General features: G+C 37.8%; 1 protein-coding gene across 2 annotated transcripts in view; it reads left to right on the top strand.

Moving 5' to 3' along the window:
* Positions 1-12631: 12631 nt before the first annotated feature.
* Positions 12632-25665, top strand: part of RAB11FIP2 (RAB11 family interacting protein 2) — a 33361-nt gene continuing 20327 nt past the window's right edge. Inside the window, exons 1-2 of one of the 2 annotated variants that reach the window (XM_087725877.1) lie at positions 12632-13812; positions 24634-25073. In XM_087725877.1, the coding sequence (XP_087582003.1) occupies positions 13463-13812; positions 24634-25073 (790 nt within the window). In that variant the 5' untranslated portion in view covers positions 12632-13462. The remainder of the gene's footprint in view (positions 13813-24633; positions 25074-25665) is intronic. The other variant, XM_087725878.1, reaches the window with a different exon arrangement.

The raw sequence follows: 25665 nt of genomic DNA, 5'->3' as shown, positions 1-25665 counted from the left end.
TATCTTAGAATCAAGCAACACACATATTTGCTAACCCTGAAACTGACATACATTTCTTGAATGGCTGTATTGGATACTGTTCAAATAAGTATCTTGGCAAGAAAGCTTAAGTCTCTGATTGTCTCTTCTCTTTGATCTGTGCAGAATAACCAGGATGTATTAAAGATTTTGATCTTTATTATATGGACATGGAGAAACTCAAATATAAAAATGTCAAATATGGATATATTTGCTTCATGGGTGAAGAAATCTGCCATACAATACGAAATTAAATGGCTCACATGTGTTTCCTCCTTACACATGCCACAAATACTACCCCATTAACTGCCAGAACTGCCATATGTTTCGTACCTTCATAGTTAATATCAACTACTATAATTAAGTAAAAGTATTGCAGTGAGTAAGCCACATTGTTATTGTATGAGTACATGCACAAACTACATATCCATTTGAGTAGCATCAATCTTGATATGCTTGGCACTGCTTTTCCTTGATCAATACATATAGTTCATTTCCATTTTCACATAATTGGTACTCCTACCTGCTTCAGTATGGTGAAGTCACATGGAACAGATACATAATAAAGTGAAGAAGTTCAAATAGTTCAAAAAATTGAATGGCCAGGCTGAAGTGTGTGGGAAATTAATCTGTAATTAAACTGCACTTTCCTGAATTGTTAGGGCTCCTGCTTATCAAACCGTATGCTACTCAGAGTTTGGGAAATGGCATAAGGATGAGAAGAACTATCCTTACTGATTTTGTGGAAGGGGGATTAAAAGAAATTATATTGAGAGTTCTGCCATTACTACAGATCATCCTTTGGAGATAGAATGGGAACAGAAAATCATGAACAGCAAGAACATAATGTTGTCTTGGACTTCTAGATAATCATCTTATTGCCATGAAATAAAACCTACATTCAAATCCCTCTAATAAATGAATACTAAAGATATAAATGGCAAGTTTTCTGCCATTTTCTAAATTTGATCAGTTTATTATCTACATGCACGCCAGAGGTGGGTTCCTACCAGTTCGCACCTATTCGGTAGAACTGGTTCGTCAAATCTACTGAACCAGTTAGAAGAGGTTCCACCAGTGGACCCAGAAAGCAGGCCACACCTACAGAAGAGGTTCCAAAATTTTTTGAAATCCACCACTGGTGGGTATGTAATGCCCCACAGTTATCTACGCATTAATAATGATCTAGTAATATTTCCTTATACATTTTAGGGACCTTTCCTTACATAATTGGTGTTTTATTTCATACTTTTGGATTTCTAATTTCTGTTTCCATTAGTTAGCAATTGCTAAAACAAATCCCATGTGAAAAAGTATTCAAAGCCTTCTTGATTTTAATTGTCAATTTATTTATTCCTGCACATTGTAATATTTATTCATTTACATATCTCTGTTTTTCCACTGTTGTGCAAACACAATTCCAGCAGCTACTAACATGTGTCAAATTAAATATATATTATACTCCCTTTCAAATAGCCAACAAAATATTTCTGGTTTTAATTCCATATCTTGCTTTACGATTGCTTCTAACCACTAAATGCTGAATAGCTACTTGGACCGACCTAAGTACTAATTCATAATTTCATATCCGGTCACATGGGCGGCAAGCCACTCCCATCCAGTCACATGGGCAGCAAGCCACTCCCATCCGGTCACATGGGTGGCAAGCCACTCCCACAAAGGAGGCCACACCCACAGAGTAGGTTCCAACAATTTTTGAAACCCACCACTGATGCACGCACACACACAGACAGATAGACAGACAAAATCCTGCATCTGAACAGATCTCTAGCAGAGCCATAAGAAAATGGCATATTGCATTTCCTCTCTCAATGCTAAAGAAATTATCAATTTAGAAATTTATTTTACAGAAAAAGAAAGATGTCACATTCACTAAGAGTACTGCTGTTTTCTTTTCTGGCGCTCTGTGTAATCAGATCCGATTTTCAAATATGTTCAAATATTCGTGACCCGTCAAAACCATGGTCCACTAAAGCGCGCTCGACGAAAGCGCGTACCTGACGTCATCAGCAGTGCGACGAAAAAAATTAAAAATAAATTAAATTAAAATTAAAACAAAATTAAAGCAAGCCGATTCACATAAAGGTAAGGGTTAGGTTTAGGGTTAGGGTTAGGGTTAGGTTAAGGGTTAGGGTTAGGTTTAGGGTTACGTTAAGCGTTAGGGTTAGGGTTAGCGTTAGGTTAAGGGTTAGCGTTAGGTTTAGGGTTAGGTTAAGGGTTAGGTTTGGGGGGGTTAGGGTAAGGTTTTTGCTTTAATTTTAAATTTACCGCTCACAGCGCGATGTTTTCGTCGCGCTGTGATGACGTCACGTACGCGCTTTTGTCGAGCGCACTTTTGTCTACCGCGGTTTTGTGGTGGAACCCAAATATTAGCAACTTTGCATCATTTTTTTTTCTTCCCACCTGCAGGGACAAATGATTGTAGTAAAGAAAGAAAGGTCATACTGTCTTGCTATCAACTGAACTTGATTAAACTCTTTATGCTTATGAGCAATTTTAGAATGTAAATCTGGGAAACTCATTAGCTTCTTATCAACATAATCCAAAGAAATTGCTTATTGAGAAAGCTGAAGAATGTTATCTTCTGTTTTTCTCCTGAGGAATTCTATCAGTGTTGGGTTAGGTCACAGGATGGATTGAAATCTTGGAAGTATCCGCAGAGGCTAATTCAATTTCTAATGGATAATCATTGTTTAAAGGGGGAAAAAAAGATCACACAGGCATTTCTCTATAAAGACCCCTAGAAGCTGTTCATCTTGTTCGGTTATATAAGGTACATTTAATATACTGAGTCTCGTTCCAGATAAATGGCCTTGAATCATTGTCTTGGTACACGATTTGTTTGTTTTCTCCAAAAGCTGTTTTCCAAGATTCTTGCATTGTCTTCAGCCCTTGCATCTCGTACCTGCCACCTTATGGGTTGGCTTAGGGTTCAAGACCTCCATGGTAATCCCTGAACATGTTCCAAGTAAATGATCCAGAAAATATCACGGGTCATATATTAGATCTGGTTTTTGTCATAAGGCAGTTGCAGGGTGATTTGGCATTGGAGCAGGGGTGGGTTTCAGGCGGTGCGCGGCGGTCCCCGCGAACCGGTTGGTCGGCGAACCCGGAAGTAAGTAACTTCCGGGAACGCCGAAGGGTCCACCCGCCCACCCGCGTTTCTTACCCGGTTTTGACGAGTTCTGCGCTTCCACGCATGCACAGGATGCATACAGCGCCTGCGCGATCCTCCAGGAGCAGCTGGAGCATCGCACTGACGCTAGTATGCATGCATGCACTGCGCGCATGCACGAGGACGCCGCCGGCCCTGTTCCAACCGAACCGGTTGGAACGGGGCAAGAAACCCACCCCTGCATTGGAGAATATTAATATTAGTTGGTTTCCATGGACAAATCACACTGACGTTGCCCTCTGGCTCATTGGGACTATATACCTCCACAGAGAGGCAGGGTCTGTTGGGTTAACTAGCCCATCCCAGGTGATTAATGAATGTTGCATAATCCTAGAAAGACCTTGGGACTTTCCTTGATGATCTGTCAGGCAGATTGGCAGGGACCTTGATTACAGGCTGGAATGTATGGGAGATGAAGCTTGGTCCAGATTGTTCCTGTGTGGCCTCTTCTGGCATTGATCCCAAGGAAGTTGCACTAGATAAGCTTCCAAAAGCATCACCTGGAGAACAACAGGAGGGAATCCAATCCAATGTAAGTTAAGAGCCCATATTCGGCCCCACATCCTGGTACTAAGGATGGCAAAATATAGTTATTTTTCCATATTACTGCATTTCCCCAGTAGCTGCCCAGCAGTTACCCAGCAGCCCTATTACAGTAACCTGTTCCCTGTTGGTGGAAGAGGATAATCCACAAGCTGTGGTGAAAGATATTCATGTTGTCTGATTGATTCACGTGGGAGTGGGAGTTGGGTTCTTGGATTCACGTGGGAGTTGGGTTCTCACTAGGATTTATTTATTTATTTTGCCCAGTGAAGAAAGTGCTGATGTATTATTAGTCAAAGTGTGTAGATCAATTTACTTCATAATTCAGAGAGATGGATGGTTCAAACAGCATTTGGCTGTGAATCCTGTGTTTTATGTTTGGAATGTACATCTGCCATTCCTTCATAAGCATCTTATTTATTTGTTTATTTATTTATTTATTTTATTAATTAGACTTATATACCGCTTCATAGGGCTTTCAGCCCTCTCTAAGCAGTTTACAATTTTTTTAGCAAATTGAGTCAGCAACTTGTCCCCACAGTCCGGGTCCTCATTTCACCCACCTCGGAAAGATGGAAGGCTGAGTCGACCTTGAGCCGGTGAGATTTGAACCGCTGAACTGCAGATCACAGTCAGCTAAAGTGGCCTGCAGTACTGCACCCTAACCACTGCGCCACCTCGGCTCTAGACTCAATCTACATTCCCTACATTTCACACCTAACATCATGTGTGTTTGTGGGTGAGTGAATTAACCTATTGTTTCTTTAAATATTTAACATTTATTTAAATAAGTCATAAAGCATAATAATATGTTGATATGGTGAACTTTTTTACCTTTAACTCCTACCGTGTTTACCCAAAAATAAGGCAGGGTCTTATTTTCTTTTGACCCCTGAAATAAGCGCTTGGCCTCATTTTTGGGGAGGTCTTATTATTTTTGAGATGTAGGAGGCGGTGAGCGTGGTCACCTCATGGCTGCTACTGTGTTGCAATATTTTTGGGGAGGGCTTATTTTAGCGCATGCACTCAAAAGCCCAATTGGGCTTATTATCTGGGGAGCTCTTATTTTTGGGAAAACGGGGTAGAAATAGATAGAATTTGTTATGATACGAATTCAAGAGTATTTTCAAGGTTTAAAATTGATAGGTGCCAACGACTAAGTAAAGAATTTCTTTGAATAAAGGTAGTCCTCAACTTACAACTGTTCTTTTATTGATCATTCAAAGTTACAACAGCACTGAAAAAAGAGAGTTGTGATCATTTTTCACACTTATCACCATTGCATCCCTATGATCATGTGATCAAAATTCAGATGCTTGTCAATTGACTCATATTTAAGTCATGCCCTGGGATCAGGTAATCATCTTGTACATCCTTCTAAAAAGCAAAGTCAATTTTTCAGTCATTTAACAGCCATGTTACTCATTAACTACTACAGTGATTCGCTTAACAAATGTGGCAAGAAAGGTCATATAATGGGGCAAAACTCACTTAACAAATGTCTCACTTAGCAACAGAAATGTTGAGTCAGCAATTAACAGTTTAATTCTAATACAAACCAAATTGTCCCAAATAATTTACTGTTTGTCTTATGTTATTTTGAGTGGATTAAACTGCTATAATAGCACCAGCTAGTTTTAATTTTCATCAGGGATCTTTACTAAATTGAAAACTCAGTCTACAGAAAAAAAGAGAGGTCATTTTGTGAACAGAAAAGTTTTAAATGGTAGGTGCACTTGGATAAACATGGCAATATATCAAAATAAATCACTTTTCTATATCTTCTTTTATTTGAACAAACATCGATTCCAAGTATACCATATTTTTAAAAAATGCCTTTAAAATTCTACTGGTTTCTCCATTGAGTTTCCTAATGGGAAGCAGGCAGGGAGCATCAGAAATCTTTCCTCCCATTGTCCCTTCTATCCTTCCTTCCCTCTCTCCTCCCTTCCTTACCCCCTTCCTTCTTTCCTTTCCTCCTTTCCTTCCTCATTTTCTTTTCCTTTCCCTTTCCAGCAGCCAGGTAAGTGGGGGAGAGTGAGAGGGATTTCAAGACTGGCTGAGAAACTGTCATGTAATGTTGAAAATGAAGATCACATGATTGCAACGGTAGCATAGCAACCGTCTATAGCACTGAAATAGCCACAAGTTTATGAAATTTGATTCCCTTGTGACCATGAGTCACAACACATTAGACACATTAGATTGGACGCATTCTGTAAGTTAGCCTACTTGAGCTATAGTCATACCGTAATACTCAACTGCTTTGAAACTGGTCAAATTTGGTTCTCGACATATTTTGACATGAAAATTTTGTCCTGGAACTCATTGTGTTTTGTATTCGATGTGTAAGCTAGAACTTGTCAATGTGAGTTGTCTCATGACTTGCCATCCTTTCCAGCCACAACAAAGGATCACACATTAGTCACAAAGTAGCTCTTGCGCCGTGCGCATCTCCTTAAGGTCTTAGCTTAGCTTCTATAGTCACTTTGTGTATTTTTGAGCTTATTTTCTTCATCATCTTTGGTTTGGGAACACGTTAAATTTATTTATTCCTTATGAGAAAAAATTGTTTAGTACTCATTATTTTTGGTACACAAAATATTTTCTCAAAAGAAAAAAATATTAATTTATCAGAAAGCTCTAATTGCTCTTTTATAAAAAGGAATAGCTGGAGAGTGTTTTATTAATTTAGGGTTTATATTCCTTATAAAAATACTTAAAATAATATGTAAAAATCAGAATTAAGTGAATTCAAGTAAATATCTGTCATTAATTTTTTACTAATATTTTAAATAAAGATTATTACATTTCTCAAATAATTCAGGTATTTTAAAGTTTTGTTTTCATTTCATTTCACATTTTTAGTCATTAGTTTGTAACTGAAGTAGGGCATTTAACTTTTATGGGTCTCCAGATCTGTACAGCTACAGATTTTTTTCCACACAATTTATGTCCTAGGTGTTTTTTTTAAACTATAACATATTCAATAAAAGTTCACTAACCTTGATCACTGAATTAAAGCATAAACAAGTAAGTATCATTTGATTTAACATGTACCCATGAATTTGTTAATAGCAATAACAATAGCAGTTAGACTTATATACCGCTTCATAGGGCTTTCAGCCCTCTCTAAGCGGTTTACAGAGTCAGCATATTGCCCCCAACAACAATCCGGGTCCTCATTTTACCCACCTCGGAAGGATGGAAGGCTGAGTCAACCCTGAGCCGGTGAGATTTGAACAGCCGAACTGCAGAACTGCAGTCAGCTGAAGTAGCCTGCAGTGCTGCATTTAACCACTGTGCCACCTCGGCTCCCTGAAAGGTATCTTTCCAAAGATTCTCCCGAAATACTCTTTGGATATATTTCATTATCAAAATTCTAATATTGCTCGGTTAAGGGAAAATGTGATTGCATCCAGTAGATATATATTTCTATATACTGGGAATCATTTTTAAGCAGCCAAAATATTTTCATAAAATGTTATTAGGTGCCATCAAGTCATGGGTGACTTTTAGCGACCATACAGCTGGGTATGATCCCATGAAGATCTATCCTTAAACTTGTCTTTTAGGTCTTCCAACAGCCACCGTAACTAAGTCATAAAGTGTAGACTTGTTCAATTTTGCAATTATTTTCCGAAATGTAAATCCCTTACAGAAATATGCACTCACATACACATACTGAAAATATGTTAATATATTTCTCTCACCATTGAAACAATATAAGCTTTTTGTTGGTTTTCATTTTGCCTTTCAAATATTTCAGAACCCAGTTACCTGAGTTGATAGGCAGAAATACATGCTTACCCGAGAGCTGTTGGGGTGAGCACATTTTTCAAAGTTCTGCAGGCTAACGTTGTGGTTTTGTGGTCTGTTTGAGTTAAATCCCATTACATCATCTAATTGTGCACTGGATAATTATTAGATTCATTTGTGGTTATCACACATACATTTTGCCTTTTTAATTCCAGAAGAGTGAACCAGCAATCCTCAGACCATAAACTCAAGCTTTGTTTTACAGCAAACAGTGAATATTTTTTCCCAAAAAAGAGATTTAAAGATTGCTTTAAACACTAGTTTTGTTAATGGAAGGAAACACTAGTTTTGTTAATGGAGGGAAAGATAATGAAACTCAAAAGGTCTAACACAGTTCATAGTTAGGCAGGTATGCAAATGATCTCTCTACTCATTCAAACAGTTCCACCACAAATGCGTGAACGACAAAAGCGCGCCTGACTAAACCGTGGTGACTAAACCGCGGTGACAAAACCGCGCCGACGAATGAGTGCTGAAGCGCGCCGACAACAGCGTGCCGACAGAAGCGCGCTGTAACATAACCCTAAAGATAACCCTAAACCTAACCCTAAAACCTAACCCTAAACCTTACCTTAACTTAAATCGCGCTTCTGTCGGCGCGCTGTTGTTGGCGCGCTTTTGACATCGCGGTTTTAGCGCCACGGTTTTGTCGGCACGCTTTTGACGTTCGCGCTTTTGTCGGGTCACGCATTCAAACATGCAGTGAATATGTTATGATGCTAATCTTTCCCCTTTGTTGCATAGCATTGTTTTCATCTCTTCCTCAGACCTTAAGTGAAACAATTTGAAGTCATCTCATGGCTGGCTGGGGTATCCTGGGAGTTGAGCTCCAGATATCTTAAAGTTGCCAAGGTTGAACATTTCTTGTTTATTCCATTCATTAGAAATGATTTCACTTTTATTCTTACATTGATTCTGTTGAAGGCCTTCTTACCAATTTAATAAAAAAATGCTCTGCATTTGCCTTTCCAGTTTTGTTAATATCTTTTTATATACACTCTGGATTTCAATATCTTCTATGCATGTTAATATCTTAATATCATTCTTTTATGTGCATTTTCTTATCCAGTCTTTTTTTTTACTTCATTATGCCATCAAATATCCTTTTTTCATACAATATTTATGTGTTAATTCCACACACTTCTGTGGTACTCTGCAGTACACCACCTCTGTACTCCATTTCATGCAGCTTCCACATCCTTTCCTTGCTTCTACTTTTATTTATTTATTTAATTTCCATTCATTCTGTTGGGAAATTAATTTTAGCTTCCACTACAATACTTTCTCTTCCTGTATTGGTTGTCATTTTACTCTACTTTCTTTCACTAGTATTTTTTTAATATTCATTTTTTAAAAGATCTACTCTAGATACTATCAAGAATGTTCTGTCCCACATTCAGAACTTTTTTTTATTGTTCGCTAATGGTATCAGCCTTGCATCAGAAAAATTAAAATTAGTCAAGCTTTTTGATTTATTCCTTTTCCATTTCCCAAGTGAATTAATTTGTTTAAAACATATTTTTCAAAGCAAGTCTTCATCAAGCCATTATAATTCATTCATTCATAGATGAGTTTCCACACAGTTCAGATCGTTTTTATTTCATTCACTGCATTCCACAAAATCAGGAGACTTTCCTCACTTTCTCCTGGTTTTACACACAATGGTTTTTTTCTCATTTCTGGATTTTTGATCCTGCAGCAACCTTGAGTTCCAGGCTGTATAAGTAATCATCTTGACCCTACATGACACTTTTATATTCCATGATCCTATTCATGAGATAAATTACATGAATGCCTATATTTGGCCACAGAGACAAATTGTGATCTTACTGGTACACCAGATATTTTGATGCCCTGCTCCATTCATCTTTTCTAGATAAACATCTAGATCAGTGTTTCTCAACCTTGGCGACTTTGAGTCCTGTGGACTTCAACTCCCAGAATCCCCCAGCCAGCTGTGCTGGCTGGGGGATTCTGGGAGTTGAAGTCCATAGGACTCAAAGTTGCCAAGGTTGAGAAACACTGATCTAGATTGAAGTTTGTCTCCTTACCTTTTGGTATTCAGTGACTTCAACCTCTATGCCCAATTGTTCAGGAAATGCCACAGTTTATGGCCTCCAAAGTAATCATACAATTGTCATGGATTGATACATGCCAGTAAATGTGTGTTGGATCTCATCTTCATGTCAGAGAAATTATGCAGTGCTTTGGATATGGATGGCATTACAGGTACCATTTGCCAATTAGAACTGCCACCTGCAGAGTTGGGGGCCCCAACAGGAGGGTCTTCCCAGGTATTTAATCAATCTGCAGAGTTTTTGGAGGGCATTTGGGCACTTTGTCAAAGACCTACAAGGGCTACTCATTGTCCTATTGATAGTGTTCACGCAGCCTCCAACTTTTGAAGGAATAGGTTGTTGAATATATAGTTGGAATTCATCTACAAAGTGCCCTAGAATAAGTAGATTATCTACACTTTTTTCAGTCTATGTTCAGGCTGGATGCTAGGAGATGCCATTTATTGATTCAGAGGGCGATATGATGAATGCATGTATTTGTTGCTACTCTGGACTTAGCTGGTGTTCAATCTCATCTCAGTTTCTGTAGGCAACGGGGATCTTAATGGGATGGCAACGGGGATCTTAATGGGATGAATAGAGTATAATTAAGCTCAAGCCAAGATAAAACTACTGTTGGAGTGCACAGATGGACGTTGTGACTAGGAAAGATACATCCCTACTTGGAAAAGAGGACCTGAGTCATTCTTGATATGATCACCAATTTGCTGTATTCTCTACACGAGGCTGTCTTGAAGACCACTCAGTTACAGTTGGTTCAAAAATTAGTGTTTTTTAAAAATTCATTGTCCTAGACATATTACACTCATACAGCAATCCCTATAATGGTTGTCAATTGTTTCCACAGGAAATTCAAGGAGATGGTTTTAACTTACAAAACCTATATGGCTGGTGCTCGAGTTCAACAAAAATCAACTTTTCAATGCAATTCTCCCAGAGGCAACAACTGATAGTACCCATTATCTAGAAGAAGATCCAAGGACAGTAAAAATAGTATCTCCTACAGCCTCCCCATTGATGGTCTTCTGAAAGCTGGTCAAAGAGATACTCATCTGTTGCGTCAGACATTGATCAGTATTATGTATTTTGCTGCTGGTTACTCTATTATTTTCTACAGTATACAAGCAAAATAAAAGTCCAATTTTACCACAACCACAGTCACACTACAGTATTCCATTGATGTCAGAATCCCTAATTTACAGATTACCTTGCAGGTCAACATACTGTTGCCTGTGTTACATCATCTAGAAGTTATTTGCAGAATGCATACACTTTTATTGGCTTCATGTTTTGAAATATGTTTTCCTAGAGTAGTTAAACATATTTACGATTCATCGTGGTCCCTATACTCAAGTGTGAATCCAAAAATTTGTCACTACTCTTATTTCAATCATGGCTTTTAAAAAATATTTTCGCTTGGGGATTCTCCATTTTTTTGAGTTGTCATCGTCATCATCATCCTATGTGGGCCACATATTTGGATCTCTGTCCATTTAATTTCCATATCCATTCTGTTGGACAGATTGGGCTAAAACTGGCCCCAAGTCACCGAGTGATTTTTAAGGGGAGATGGCACCTGAATCTGGTTCTCACTGAATACCTTGACTATTCAACTACACCAACTCAACAAAATGCATCATTTTGAAAGCGTTTCCAAGTTTCATTATCATGTCCACCATTCCATTACAGTCAGCATATATCATTAACTCGGTTTTTCCACTCTTTTAAATTTTCTATGCTATTCCCGATCAGTTTATTTTCCATCCTCACTGCAATTTGCCTGCCCTTCTTGTGCAAATTCACAACTTCGCCCATATTGTCTTTGATACTTCAGCATGGCCGAGTAAAAAAAAAGAAAGAAAGAAGTTTTTACGAACCAATCAGGAATATCTTTAAAACTGAGTCCATCACAAGCCCTTGTTTTACTGCTTTGCAACCTCGCCAAGGCAGGGCAAAAAGAAAGAAAGAAAGAAAGAAAGAAAGAAAGAAAGAAAGAAAGAAAGAAAGGAAGGAAGGAAGGAAGGAAGGAAGGAAGGAAGGAAGGAAGGAAGGAAGGAAGGAAGGAAGGAAGGAAGAAAGAAGAAAGAAAAAAGGAAGGAAAGAAAGAAAGAAAGAAAGAAGAAAGAAAAAAGGAAGGAATGAAGGAAAGAAAGAAAAGAAGGAAAGGAAAGAAGGAAGGAAAGAAAGGAAAGAAGGAAGGAAAGAAAGGAAAGAAAGAAAGGAAGGAAGGAAGGAAAGAAAGAAGAAAGAAAAAAGGAAGGAAGGAAAGAAAGGAAGGAAGGAAAGAAGGAAGGAAGGAAAAAAAGGAAAGAAAGGAAAGGAAGAAAGGAAAGAAGGAAAGAAAGAAAGGAAAGAAAGGAAAGAAAGAAAGGAAACAAAGGAAGGAAAGAAAAGAAAGAAAGAAAGGAAAGAAGGAAGGAAAGAAAGGAAAGAAGGAAAGAAAGGAAGGAAAGAAAGGAAGGAAGGAAAGAAAAGAAAGAAAGGAAGGAAGGAAGGAAGGAAAGAAAGAAAGAAGTAAGGAAAGAAAGGAAAGAAGAAAGAAAGGAAAGGAAGGAAGGAAGGAGGAAGGAAGGAAAGAAAGAAAGAAAGAAAGAAAGAAAGAAAGAAAGAAAGAAAGAAAGAAAGAAAGAAAGAAAGGCAGAAGTCAAATCTCCACCAAATACACTCCAGCTTGGAAGCGGTCCTTATGCGGACGGTCCTGCCTTCCGCCTAGGGGCTCAGTCCGATGGCCTGAGGTGCGGCTCGCGAGGCCGGCGGGCTCCGCGAGTCGTGAGGGAAGGGACGGCTCCATCCTTCGGGATTTCTCCCCGGCAGTCTCCCCCCCCCCACCCTCCCTCCCTCCCCCTCGGGGGCCCCCTCTGGAAGCCGGGCGAGGCAGGGCAGGGGAAGCGCCTGGCCCGCCTGAACCCTACCCTTCGCCCTCTGACCGCCCGAGGAAAGAGGCGGCGCCGTTCCCTCGCTCCCACTCAGCGGCGCCCGTTTAGGCAACATGGGGAAGGCGGAAGTGGGGCCTCGGCTCGGCGGCTGGAGCGTTTCGGCCGAAGGAAGGGAGGCGGCTGGGCCACCGCGCTGCTGAGCCTCCGCACGACTCGCCCATTTCCCGAGGCGTTCTTCCTCTCGCCGCTCCCGTCCCCCCCAATACCGGGGATAGCGAGGGATACCCCCACCCCCAGAAAAGCTGTTACCGGGGAAGGGCGGCCTGGCAGAGCCCCCGGTAGGGCAGGTCCAGTTTACCTCGGCCGGAGCTGGTTCCGTGCCTTCGGCAGACCCAAACTCTTGCCCTCCCCGCCACCCTACTCGCGTTGTAAAGAGGCGCAGGGTGCTTGGCGAACAGGATTTGCCGGAGAGGATGCCGAGGATTCTTGACAGGTGCTAGCCAGAGCAAGTGCCAAATTGTCCTGGGGAAAGCGGGGAGGGAGGCTGTAGGGTTGGTTCGTTTTTTTTAATTTAAAGCCCGTTAGTCTCCGGTCGGCCTTGGGTGTGAGTGAAAATAAGGGTGGGTAGAGGACAAAATCAAATATATACCGCCCTGTGTAGAGAAGTGTGGAAAAAGCAGGACTATCTCTAGGATTGCAGAGGTATGCTGGAATTGAACATTTGGAGAAAAGAATCTGAAGAAACTTTGGTCAGCTAGGTTAGGGAACGTGGCCCACTTCCTTTAATGCTGCTGGGATGAATAAGAATCTCAAAAATGAGAATTGCTTAGTTCTCTGAAAGGGTCTATCAGGCTTCCCTGTTGTGAAATATACCTTCTGACCCAGTATTTTATTTCTGTGGCTATTGTTACTCAAAATCCCCTTTCGTTACTATGTTGGCCGAGCAAGCTCAAAAGTGGTTCCCAACTCATGTGCAGGCCACAGTCCTTCAGGCCAAAGGTCTCAAGCCGAAGGGCAAAAGTGGCACTAATGATACATACACTATCATACAGTTGGGAAAAGAGAAGTACTCCACTTCGGTGGCGGAGAAGACCCTTGATCCAATATGGAAAGAAGAAGCTTCGTTTGAGCTGCCTGGATTGCTGATGGAAGGGAACTCTGAAAAATACATTCTCTACCTGATAGTCATGCACAGGTCTCTTGTTGGGCTTGATAAGTTCCTGGGACAAGTGGCAATTAATTTAAATGATATTTTTGAGGACAAACTGAGAAGGAAAACAGAGTAAGTGTTATATTTATATGTCTTGTGTTGGAAATGTAATCTTTTGCAGTGTTGCAAATCTGTGGGTTTAGAAGATATAGCCGAACCTTGGCATCCATAATCCAGTTTGTCCAGTTCTCTTGGTTGACTGGGGCTAATGGGTATTATTGAGTGCCAACTTTAGAGGTCACATGTTATCCAACCTTCTTTTAAAGGGTTACCTTAAAATATCCACAAATTCTTCACATAAACTATATCATAAGTACAATTAGTATGAAGTCAAAGCCAATCAGAAGTTATAGGCTTGCTCATATAAGAGCCATAGTTCATTGCTCATATGTCGTTGAAAATGTTTTTTTAAAACAAATTTGATAGGATCAATCATGAATTGTGGATTATGCACTAGTGACTTTACAAGAGAGTGAAATCAATATGGTTTTTTGGGATTATTTTATTTTGAAAATATGGCTTGTAAATCATGGCTTGTACTGTAACCTGATCTCCATTGAATATATGGGGACAATAAGTAATGGTAGAATAATCTGGGAACAAGATTTTTTATTTGGATGGATGATTTGAGAGATGTGGTACTTTCTTGTCTGATTTATTGATTGCAAGCTGTATGCCTTGAAATCATAGCCTATTAACTTCTACTGATATTTTCCACAGTGTAACATTCCTAATTGTGAGAATATGCTGTATCTTTGGAGATACGCTTCTTCTTTTTTTTTTCTACTCATGTTACATGATATCTTGTTATTCCCTACACAGTACAATGTGTGTATGTGTGTGTATATGGACAAAAATGTTCTTGGATGTGATATTTTGGGAAATACAGGTACAGTATTCTTTGATGTTATATTCATTTCATTATCATTTATCTCTTTACTTACTTTATATTTCCACATTTTTTTCTAACAAGACAGTTTTATGCCCCTAACAAAAATTGTATTTGGGAGGTTTGGCTTCGAGTAACTGCTTAAAATTGCACAGTGAGCTCCTTGGTTGAATGGAAATCTCACAGAGTAAAATGACCATTTCAACTCCTATGCGATGAGTGCCAAACGTCATCACAGCAGTGTCATGTGATGTATCTGGACTTTTCCCCCTTTAGCTAAACTGGGCAAGGGCATGGCCAACGCATGATGCATCCAGCCTACCAGTCAGGAGTTTGACAGCCCTGCTCTATGCTATCTAGCTTTTGATGCAGTGTTTTAATAAACACTATTAAACAAGTTTAGTTCAGAGATATGATAATGGATACAGCTTTTATTGAATTGGGATATATTTAATTTTCTAATTTTTTAGAATATGGAAAACAACATTTAGAAGTATTCCTTCTGAAATGTTTACATTTCCTTAGTAGATATATTTGTCCCAAGTATCAATTATTCTCCTAAAAGGCCACTTAGTTGGGAAGTAGTGAGGTGTAGCTATGTTTTCAGCTGCAGTAGTGAAGTAGAGCAGAGCTGGCTGGAGAATTCTGGTAATTGAAGTCCACAAGTCTTAAAGTTGCCAAGTTTGGGAACCACTGAAGTAGAGTATTGGCTATTAAAAAAAGTGAATTGATTGAAACCTTTGGAATGAAGTGTCACAGATTTTATCATAAACCATTTTTATTTATGTAATTATTTAAATTCTGAAACAAGGAGTCCCGTTCCCCTCCCCCTCTTCCATTGACTCTTGTCCAGATCTTTGAGACTGCCTGGAAAAGTCCCTCCAGTTTTTCTTGACTAGATTTTTCAGAAGTGGTTTGCCACTGCCTCCTTTCAGGACCTAAGGGAAAGAGACTGGTCCAAGGTTCCCCAGCTGGCTTTGTGCCTAAGGTAGAACTAAAAATGCATGGTCTCCCACAGTGGTGGGTTTCAAAAATTGTTCGAACCTACTCTGTGGGTGTGGCCTCCTTTGTGGGAGTGGCTTGCCACTCATGTGACCGGGTGGGGGGTGGCTTGCCGCCCATGTGACTGGATATGAAGATGCCGCTGACACTTGTCAGAACCACCTTAAATTACCTCACACACAGCACTGGCATGCATAAGAATATGATGTAAACTTGTTTTTTAAAAGGCATCTTTGGTTTGCGTTAAAACAACTTCAACACACGCAATGTTCTGATTGCACCACAAACGCAGTAGTCATCCTTACCTTTCACAGAGGCACTGAGTTTTATAAATATGAGCATGATAGTGTAGAATAATCATATCCAAGGACCAGTGGTGGGTTTCAAAAAAATTTGGAACCTCTTCTGTAGGTGTGGCCTGCTTTCCGGGTCCACTGGTGGAACCTCTTCTAACTGGTTCGATAGATTTTACGAACCGGTTCTACCGAATAGGTGCGAACTGGTAGGAACCCACCTCTGGTCTCCCAGTTTCTACCCTATTACAAAATTATGTCAAACATAGCATACTGCAGTTAATTTTTGAGTTATGTTATAGAGAGATTTTAAGATTGTTATCTCAGAAGAATCTATTTACACATTCAGGAAGGACATAATATTTTGCAAATGTTTTCTAAATATCTTCATTTGACAATTAAAACATTTTTGACAAGCCTTATTGTATTGCTTTGCCTCCCTTATTCCCCACCATTTTGAAGTGAAGATTAAGGTCAAACTGGTATTAGAATATTAAATAGTAAACTGCACAATATTTGTATAGCCCAATTTTGGAATTTATATACTTATTTCAGATCTTACATAACATGCTTTCTTGTCAACTTTATGGCAAATTAATTTAAATAGAATTATGTCTTTAAAAGAAGTATTGAATTTCACCTTAACATTCCGGAGGGATAGTGATGTTATTTGGGCAATCACTATCCATTCTAATGATATAAAATACCAGTTATTTTGTTTGTAGATATAGTTTATTTCTTTATTTATTTCTTTATTTATTTCTTCTGCAGTTTGTTCATATCTTGGCCTTTTAAGTAGAGACTATGACCTAACTGTTATGTTCTGACCTAAAAGTTATTTTCTTTGTGCACAGCATTTATGCTAAGTTTATAATATTTTTGTGTTATTTAATCCTGTATATTAAGTATTCCGGACTAGTCCAGAATTGAGCAATACTTTTATTAGGCTCAACATGCTTGATTAGTATCTTCATTAAGGCCTACCAAAATCATAAAAAAGTATTAAGTTTTCAAGCTGTTCCAAACTCTTGGTCAAGTAGTATTTTACAATAAACTAGGGAATGGGGAAGACTAAATGTTTGAAATCATAGTGTTGGGCTTTAACATATTTGGAAACTTGCTAAGTTTCTGAAGGCAATAATGAGGAATGCACTCCCACATAATTTACTGCATTGTGCAGCTTTTAGTTAATGGCTACGATAAGACATAGAAACAATACAGTATTTCTAATCTTCTGTCTCACTGTGCCATGTATATCATCTGCCATTGTAGTGGCAGATACACAACATCATTAACAGGCAGAATCTATTTAGCATGTTCACTCAAGGTAACAAACCTAATGGTTCAGTTGTGCTTTCCCCCATAAATCTACTAGCATTGGGATCTGCAATATTTACGTAGTTTGAAATAATTCAGAGGAGTTAAATATATATCATATGAATGATTTTATGACAAGCTTAACTCTTTGCACATACTGCTTTTCTTCGGTACTAGCAAAGAAAGGCACTGTCTTCTGATAATTTTAAGTTAGTCAGAAGTAGGCAGGTAGAAGTAGGTAGATTCGTTTAAATAAGATTTACATCTCAAATATAAATATAGGACTGCAGTCTAAACATGTAGTCTGATTGTAACAGTCATAAGGTTTTTTGGGTAAATGTTTATTATATAATGAATATATTTAATCCAAACATATTTTTAATTTAGGAAGCATATCAGGAAGCATATTTTTCTAGACAGAAAAAGTGCCAATCTACAGAATGTTTATGGCATTGAATGTAAGAAGCATTTCTTTTATATGCGCTATTGTGTTTGGCCAGTGACAAACTGTTCACTTCATTTTTACTTTAACACATGGTCAGTTTTTATATTTTTTAAATAGTTTCAAATTATATTATGCTATGCATTCCATAATAACACTTTTTCCACTCATTTGGTGAAGCTAGAAAGGCCATTTATCACCTTCTCATGCAATTCCCTGTGGTTTGTGATATTCTCCACTATTAAAAATAAAACTCTATATTCTTTAAGGTTGTACTTCATAGCACAAAGTGAAACAGATGAAAAGATAGAGAAAGAAAAATTTAAAAAATAGCATACAGTCTGTTCCTTTTTTTGAGAGAGTTCCTCTTCCATCTGTTGTATTGGGCTAAGATATTAAGTTAACCCAGTGTAGACATTTGGAACATACAAACTGTAAGGGTTGGAGTTCTACATCAGATCCAAATTTCTTGAAGTGAGAAAACTTACTTGGTTTTGGAGTGTGGACTCTATGTTTTTTTGGCCAATGTGTACAATATTAGATTCTGCTTGCCGGCCTGCATGCAAGCCATCTTGCTCTCTCTGACTTGGTTGTGGGAAGTTCTCACAACGTTGCATTGTCTGACAACCATAGGATTAATTTAATGACCGTTTAATTTAATTTAATTTAATGGTTTACTGACGGAAATTCCAGTCCCAATTGCTGTTAGAAATCCAGGGCTAGCTGTAGATATTAAAAGAGTGGAAGCTGCCTTTCTGCATTTCCAACACAAGTATTGGGCTAGTCCACCTTAGCATAAGTGGGTGGTTTGGGGTGGGACTATTATCATCGTTATAATCTTGATGTGGGTGAAGAAGGAGAGTGCAAAATTTGGCTTGAAACTCAACATTAAGAAAACTAAGATTATGATATTCAGCCCTCTCAATTCCTGGCAAATAGATGGGGAAGAAATGGAGGTAGTTTCCTGAGCTCTAAGATTACGGCAGATGGGGACTGCAGCCAAGAAATTAAAAGACACTTGCTCCTGGGGAGGAAAGCTATGGCAAATCTAGACAGCATATTAAGAAGTAGAAACATAACCCTGCCAACAAAAGTGCATATAGTCAAATCTATCATTTTCCCAGTTGCAATATATGGCTGTGAAAGTTGGACCATAAGAATGGCTGAGCGCCAAAGAATTGAGACCTTTGAACTATGGTGCTGGAGAAGACTCCTGCAAGTCCCTTGGACTGCAAGGCATTTAAACCGGTCAGTCCTAGAGGAAATCAATCCTGACTGCTCCTTAGAAGGCCAGATCCTGAAGATGAAACTCAAGTACTTTGGCCACCTAATGAGAAGGAAAGACTCACTGGAGAAGAACCTAATGCTGGGAAAGATTGAGGACAAAAGAAGAAGGGCACAACAGAGAATGAGGTGGCTGGATGGAGTTACGGAAGCAGTAGGCATGAGCTTAAATGGACTAAAGGGGATGTTAGAGGACAGGAAGGCCTGGTGGAACATTATACAAGGGGTTGCAATTGATCAGACATGACTTCGCAACTAACTAACAACATTATCATTATGGTTATCATTGTTTTCTAAAAAACGCCATATCTTTAGTTTGCATTTTATTTGGCAGAGGGACTATTGTTCTATTATATATTCAGTGTTTGAATTGCTAGAAATAATAAATCTCCAGTGCATTATAATTATAACTGTGATATAGGAATACATGACCATTTTGTGTGGTTATAATCATCCAAAATCCATTGTGGAGGGAATAGGTTATCACAGAAATTTCATCATTATGCTGTTTAGGGATTGAGAGTGTAGAAGGAAGATAATTTTTTTCCAAGCTTTTCAAAGATAAAATTGTATACAGTAGTTTAACAAATAAGCTGTCCTCTTGTCCAATACTTTAAATATAAAATGTAGGTACTAATCAGTTCTGAAAAATGAGCTATTGTGTCTAATAATGTAATCCTGAGTTTTTTAAAAGATGGATAATAAATATAAATTGTATAAAATATAAATACAGTTGCTTTACCTTTAGATACTTTGAGCAAATTTGGAGTATTTTATATAAAATAATTCTTCAATGATGATGTAATTTTAACACTACTTAGTTTTGGAAATATTTGAAGATTTCTCTTATTAATTCTTTTAGTTGTAATATAATTAATTTTTCCCAACATACTATATGTATGGTTTTCTAAAGGACATTTTTCAGAATCACTCGAGTATTAGAAAAAGATATATTTTAATATTCTGCACAATATTTAAACTTGTAAGCAGTTCTGTTGCACATGTTTCTTTTTGGAAAAGTAAAGATAACAGGTGATCTAGAATTCTAGAAAGACTGCAGAACTAGCAATTTGTTCAATTTTCTTTTTATCAGAGAAAGTTGTGTTTGCCAGGCATTGTGACTTTAAAGATATATCAGCCTCCAGATAAAAGGCATAAATATTACCGGTAACTTTATTTAAGTTGCTGTTAATAATGGCTTAAGCATATTTCTTTAAAAATAATATGAGTGTTGAAGTTGAACCTTGTCTATGGCAAAATATAATATATTCACTCTGGCAAAAGACCGATTATTTGGGAGGTGGGTTGATGGTTTCTTTTATGAGTATGAATAAACTTCAAACAACAATGAAAGAATTGCCGTATCAGACTTGGAACAAGTGTAATTTACAGTTCTTGAATTGTTAAGCCATGAACACCTGAAACAGTTGTGTTGCTTTCTTTTTGATTATCCAAAATTGTAAAGCATGACAATTTGAGTGGCTTAAGGCCTTTTCATTAGTTAGCTGATACTTGGAGGCCAGTTCTGATCTGCTTTAAGCCTTTGGTGCACTTATTTTTTCCCCCAACACAGAATAAATTAAAAAATGAATAATCATTTTTGTTTAGATGATCAAAAAATAAAACATTAAAGCTGTAATTCTATCTCCATAGAACTCCCATTAATAGGATTTATTCCTAAATAGAGAGGGATGTTGCTATACTATTAAGCTGATCTTAGTAATATTGGAAGATTGGGGAAGAGATAGTGTGAATGTTTACACATGTGTATAAATTTGTAAATGTAAAATCATATTTCTTTCTGGCCAAAGGTGGGCATTTTTAATTATATTTATTGAAAACTAGCCATTTCCATTCAAACTATTGAAACTTTCATTAATTTAATTTGTAATAGTACCATAGAAAGAATAAACGAAAGTACAATTTTGGTTGGTTCTTGATATATTTCTTAATCCATAATTTTGGAGTTATATCAAATCATAATTAGTATTTAAACTTATAGGACTTTTTATATGTTTACACAGAGGGATGCTTCAAATGGAAGCATAGGGTTTTTTTCCCCTATCCTTCACAGTAAAAATATAATTGTATATTTTCTCATACATTATGGCTCTTCATTCACTACATAATCCAATTGCCCAAACATTTTTAACGAAGTATACATAACATGAAATGCTAATGTCACAAATTAATGTCTACAGTTCTGAAATTACAATAGTAATTGAGCCCAGAATTATAGTTGTAAATTGTTGCAATCATACATTAAGATATTGTATAACCAAGCCCAATTTTTCAACATTTCACCATTTCCAAATCCATTTTACTCAATGGGCATTTTTTGCCTGCAACTGGAAGTAAACTCTGAAAACCTGCAAAAATGTCAAAAATTATGGTCATATGGCTGCAGGATACTCCAAATAGCCATAAAGGGTGAATAGCTACCGAAATACGATCACATGACTGTAAGGGTGTATACGGTCGATGTAACTTTGAAACCAGGTTTTAAGTAGCTTTGGGAGGGGGGGGATAGTTCTGTTGTAACTTTGAATGGTCAGTAATCAATCGGTTACAACTTGAGGATTACCTGTACATATTGAATATCATATATGAAAAAACCCAACTTCCATAAAACTAAGTTCACATGTGAAGTTTTGTTCCTGAAAGGAACTGATGCCATTTGACTGGTGTTTATGTGGGACATGAATTAATCTGCATAAAGTAAGCACTCTGGATTTTGCATGTCCAAAGAGGACTAAGCATTCATAACTTATCATCCTTTTATAGCAAGACATCTCCTATGAGGTTTCCTTTAAAGAAAACATGCTGGCTGCAGTAAATGTGGAATATACCAACTGCAGAAAGGAATGGTGTGTAGAATATGTGTAGCACAAGTTTTAAAACAACTTTTTTGTTTTATTTACTTATCTGGCTTTAATTCAAGATACAATAAAAATGATTACAATCTTAAACAGTTTGATTTCAACCTAGAGATAAAAGTTTATAGTACTGTGCTAAACGTAATCATGTTTGATTTTGGCTTAATGTATTGTAAACAATGAGTTAAGATTTAGCGTCTTGTATGAAACCAGTCAAATATTAATCAGTAGAATAGCTTTCTTCCTGGGATTGTGGGTGCTCCATCATTGGAGGTTTTCAAGAATAGACTGGGCAACCATTTGACTGGTTGCTGGTATAAGGTTCCTGCCTTGAGCAGGGGGTTGGACTAGAAGACCTCTGAGGTCTCTTCCATCTCTATGATTCTATATGGTTTGTTCCTTAATAGCATTTTGGTAAACAAATGTTTACCAGGTTATTTTTGATATTACAGACACCGGGACTCTTCATATTGAGGGATCTTTTTTCCTTAATAGGAAAAAAAAATATTGAGAAGGGCCATGGAAATAGGAATAAACACTAGGCAAACTATGGATTTCATTCTCCTCTAAAATTCAGTGGTAAAATAACCAGGTTTTGGTGGCATGATTTTTCTCCCTGATTCTAAGGATGGGGATGGCACAAACTCTAGGAAGCAAATCTGTAGTGCTGCCAATTGTGGATGGCATTTGGGATGTCCCTTTTTGATTCCCTTACTTAATAAATCAAAAGGAAATTCAGTCCCATACTGTCCAATGACATACTTTTTCCATAACTGTACCTGCAACCTCCAAACTGTTTGGGGGAGTTTTCATCCCTGCTCAAGTGGAAAAGAGAACAACCACAACTTAAGAAGAGTGTAAAATAGTTCAGCATATTCAAACATTGCATCCTTTTGATATGACATATATTGAAAGGCTGAAAATTTGTCATAATAATAGAATGCTGAAATTAAATAGGATACTGAAAATTAGAAGAAAAAACTCAAGTAGTTTTGAAAGAATCTTTCTGTGCTTAAAATCATACAAGACTATATGTCAAATTTACTTTTTGAACTTAGTTATTATTTGTAATACTGTAGTGTACTTTATAAAAGATGTGGCTAATATAAGGGATTTTTCTGCACTTTCACAAAAGCTATTGTTATAGTGATTACCGTATTTATCGGCGTATAACACGCAGTTTTAAAACTAAAATTGCAAGCTTAAACACTGCCTGCGTGTTATACGCCGATACTGCGTGTTATACGCCGGGTCCCAAACTGCCTGCTCCAGCTGATTCACCGGCGCCCATGATACTCATAGAAGTGCAGCATCCATTTCATGGCAGCGTCGGCGGCTCTCCAGCTACCCTGCCTGATATAACCCCTACCTTGCAGCAGTGGCGGCAGCTCTCCAGCCACCTGCTGTTCGCTTTAACCCCATCATTGAACAAGCGGCGGCTGGAGAGCCGCCCGCTGCCTGATTTAACCCCATCCTAGCAGCAGCGGCTCGCAGCGGCCAGAGAGCCGCCCGCTGCCTGTATTTTTTCTCCATCATTGCGGGTGCTTACCTTCCCGCCCGCCTGCTCTCTGGTCCCAAGTGTACGCGCCGGCATTCTCCCAATCAGCTGTGAGTCCGCAGCCGCCCGCGCTGCTGTTTTAAAGGCTGCTCCTCAGGACCCTCCGAAAACTTTTTGGTTTTCCAAAAAGCAGTGATTCTGATTAAGTTTTTTTGCTCAAAGAGGTGTTTTTTCATTTCATATTTGCCTTTTAAGAGGAGTTAATGTTATAATTCATGTTCTAATGTTATAAATTTTAATCCAACATTAAGTTCCGAGCTTCCAAGTCATTTATTTTTAATGAAAAAAATTTTTACTCAAATTTTTGTGTTAAAATGGGGAATGCGTGTTATACGCCGGTGCGTGTTATACGCCGATAAATACGGTAATTCTACAAACTCCTTTCAAGTTTTTTATAAACGAAGAACATCATTTTGGCTTGTTACTCTTTCAGTGTAGATGCTATTCCCCAAATAAAATACAGGAATAATATTTTAAGTTTATTACTATGAATTATATAAGGTGTGGAAATTACTATTTTTAATTCAATATTGAATATTAAGAAACTATATATGAATTCTATGGGATATGATCTTGAATTAGGTACAGGAACACCTGACTCAAAAATTGTGTGATGGTGGGAACAAGATGATTAAAACATGAGAGGCTCATATTGTATAGTTCATGTTGGCTGCTGGTATTTTTCTGAGCCCTGTTCAAAGCACTTTTACTAAGTGATCAAGAATGGTGGGCCTTCTCCGTTGCCCTACTTTAGTAGTCATTAAATTGTCTACCAAGAGACAGCCTTTTTTGCAATTTTATTTCCACCTGAGGAATGCCTTACCAACAGGACTCCCTTTAGATCATCATTGTCAGTTTTGAGAAACTTGTATGTAAATGTTTATTTTAAGGCTTCCAAATGACATTTGGTTTCTCTACTTGTGTTTCAGCTTTGAAACTCATTTTAGTATACTTTTAACTGCTGCAGTTTCTTGAAGTTTAATTAATATTGCTTTATTATATATGATTCTGATTAAATTAGGCACTTTAATCCTTCTAACATACTTGTTTTAAAATTTGACTGAGGAAAACGTTTTGAAATAAATATATTTAAAATTGTAAAAGCAGCCTCCCTGATATGTGTCTGTATTTACTTTTTTGCAATCTTACATAAGTACTGTACAGATGAAATGGCATCATATGATTCTGAGGCATGCTTATGCAATTTAACAGCATACTATCTTTTCTTTAAGATGGTTTCCCCTCGAGTCGAAACAAGGAAAACGAACTAAAGACAGAGGAGAGATAAAAGTCAATATTCAGTTTGTGAGAAACAACATGACAGCAAGCATGTTTGACTTGTCAATTAAGGACAAAACCAAATCTCCTTTTGCCAAATTAAAGGACAAAATGAAGGGTCGTAAGACAGATGGGACATTTTTGGATACATCTTCTGCAATCATTCCAAGTACTCATACACCAGAAACTAATATAACATCCCTCAATGAATTGCAGTTAAAATCGAAGCCAAAAAAGCCTTTTCTTTTGGGACCTCAGCGACTCTCTCTGGCTCACTCAATGTCTGATCTAACTGGACCTCAGATAACTTCAGAAAAAAATAAATCGGGAACAACTGGCAACTCTTACCTCTTCAGACGTCAGCTTGAGTCTGTTGGTTCTGAGGATGAAAGTGGTAAGTACAGATTTCTTAAGAGGCAAATTCTATTTGAAAAGGCCTTCTAGTAGAATTATTTCAAACCCCATATTTTTATGCTCCTATTCCTAAGAAAAATATAGTTGCTAAGAATTTGAGATACAGTGGAAATCAAATGAAGAATCGAATGTTTCATCAATAATTTATTTTAATAAGTATAATTCTTCCCCACTTTATTACTTATTACTATATTCATTTTCATTTCACTGTAATTTGTTTTAAAAATAGATTTTGGTGTATACAAAAGTCTAAAGTTCCAAGTTTCAAATGTTTTTATCTTGAAACAGACATTCTGCGTCTTCCATGATTGAAATGAGAGTTGTTTCAAGCTTGAAATAAACTTTGACAGTTTTGAGTGTTTTGTGCTGTTCTGTATGCTGTGACGGGACATGTTTTCTTGTAGTTGACTTTTCCCAGATGTTGCAGCCTAGCCACTACAGCAGGTGGGACTGATTTATTGAGCTTTTTTTGGGGGGGGGGAGTGGTGCAGAATGTGCACAGCTTCAAATCCAAATGACATTAAGATACATAGTTACATACAAAGATAACAAATCAAAATAGGACAAGTATT

The sequence above is a fragment of the Thamnophis sirtalis genome, unplaced genomic scaffold (assembly GCF_051295495.1).
Source record: "Thamnophis sirtalis isolate CommonGarterSnake01/CBP01778 unplaced genomic scaffold, rThaSir2_p1.2 scaffold_11, whole genome shotgun sequence".
Lineage (NCBI taxonomy): Eukaryota > Metazoa > Chordata > Lepidosauria > Squamata > Natricidae > Thamnophis > Thamnophis sirtalis.
Note: the sequence above shows the minus strand (reverse complement) of the source record. Positions and strands in the feature narration are given on the sequence as shown.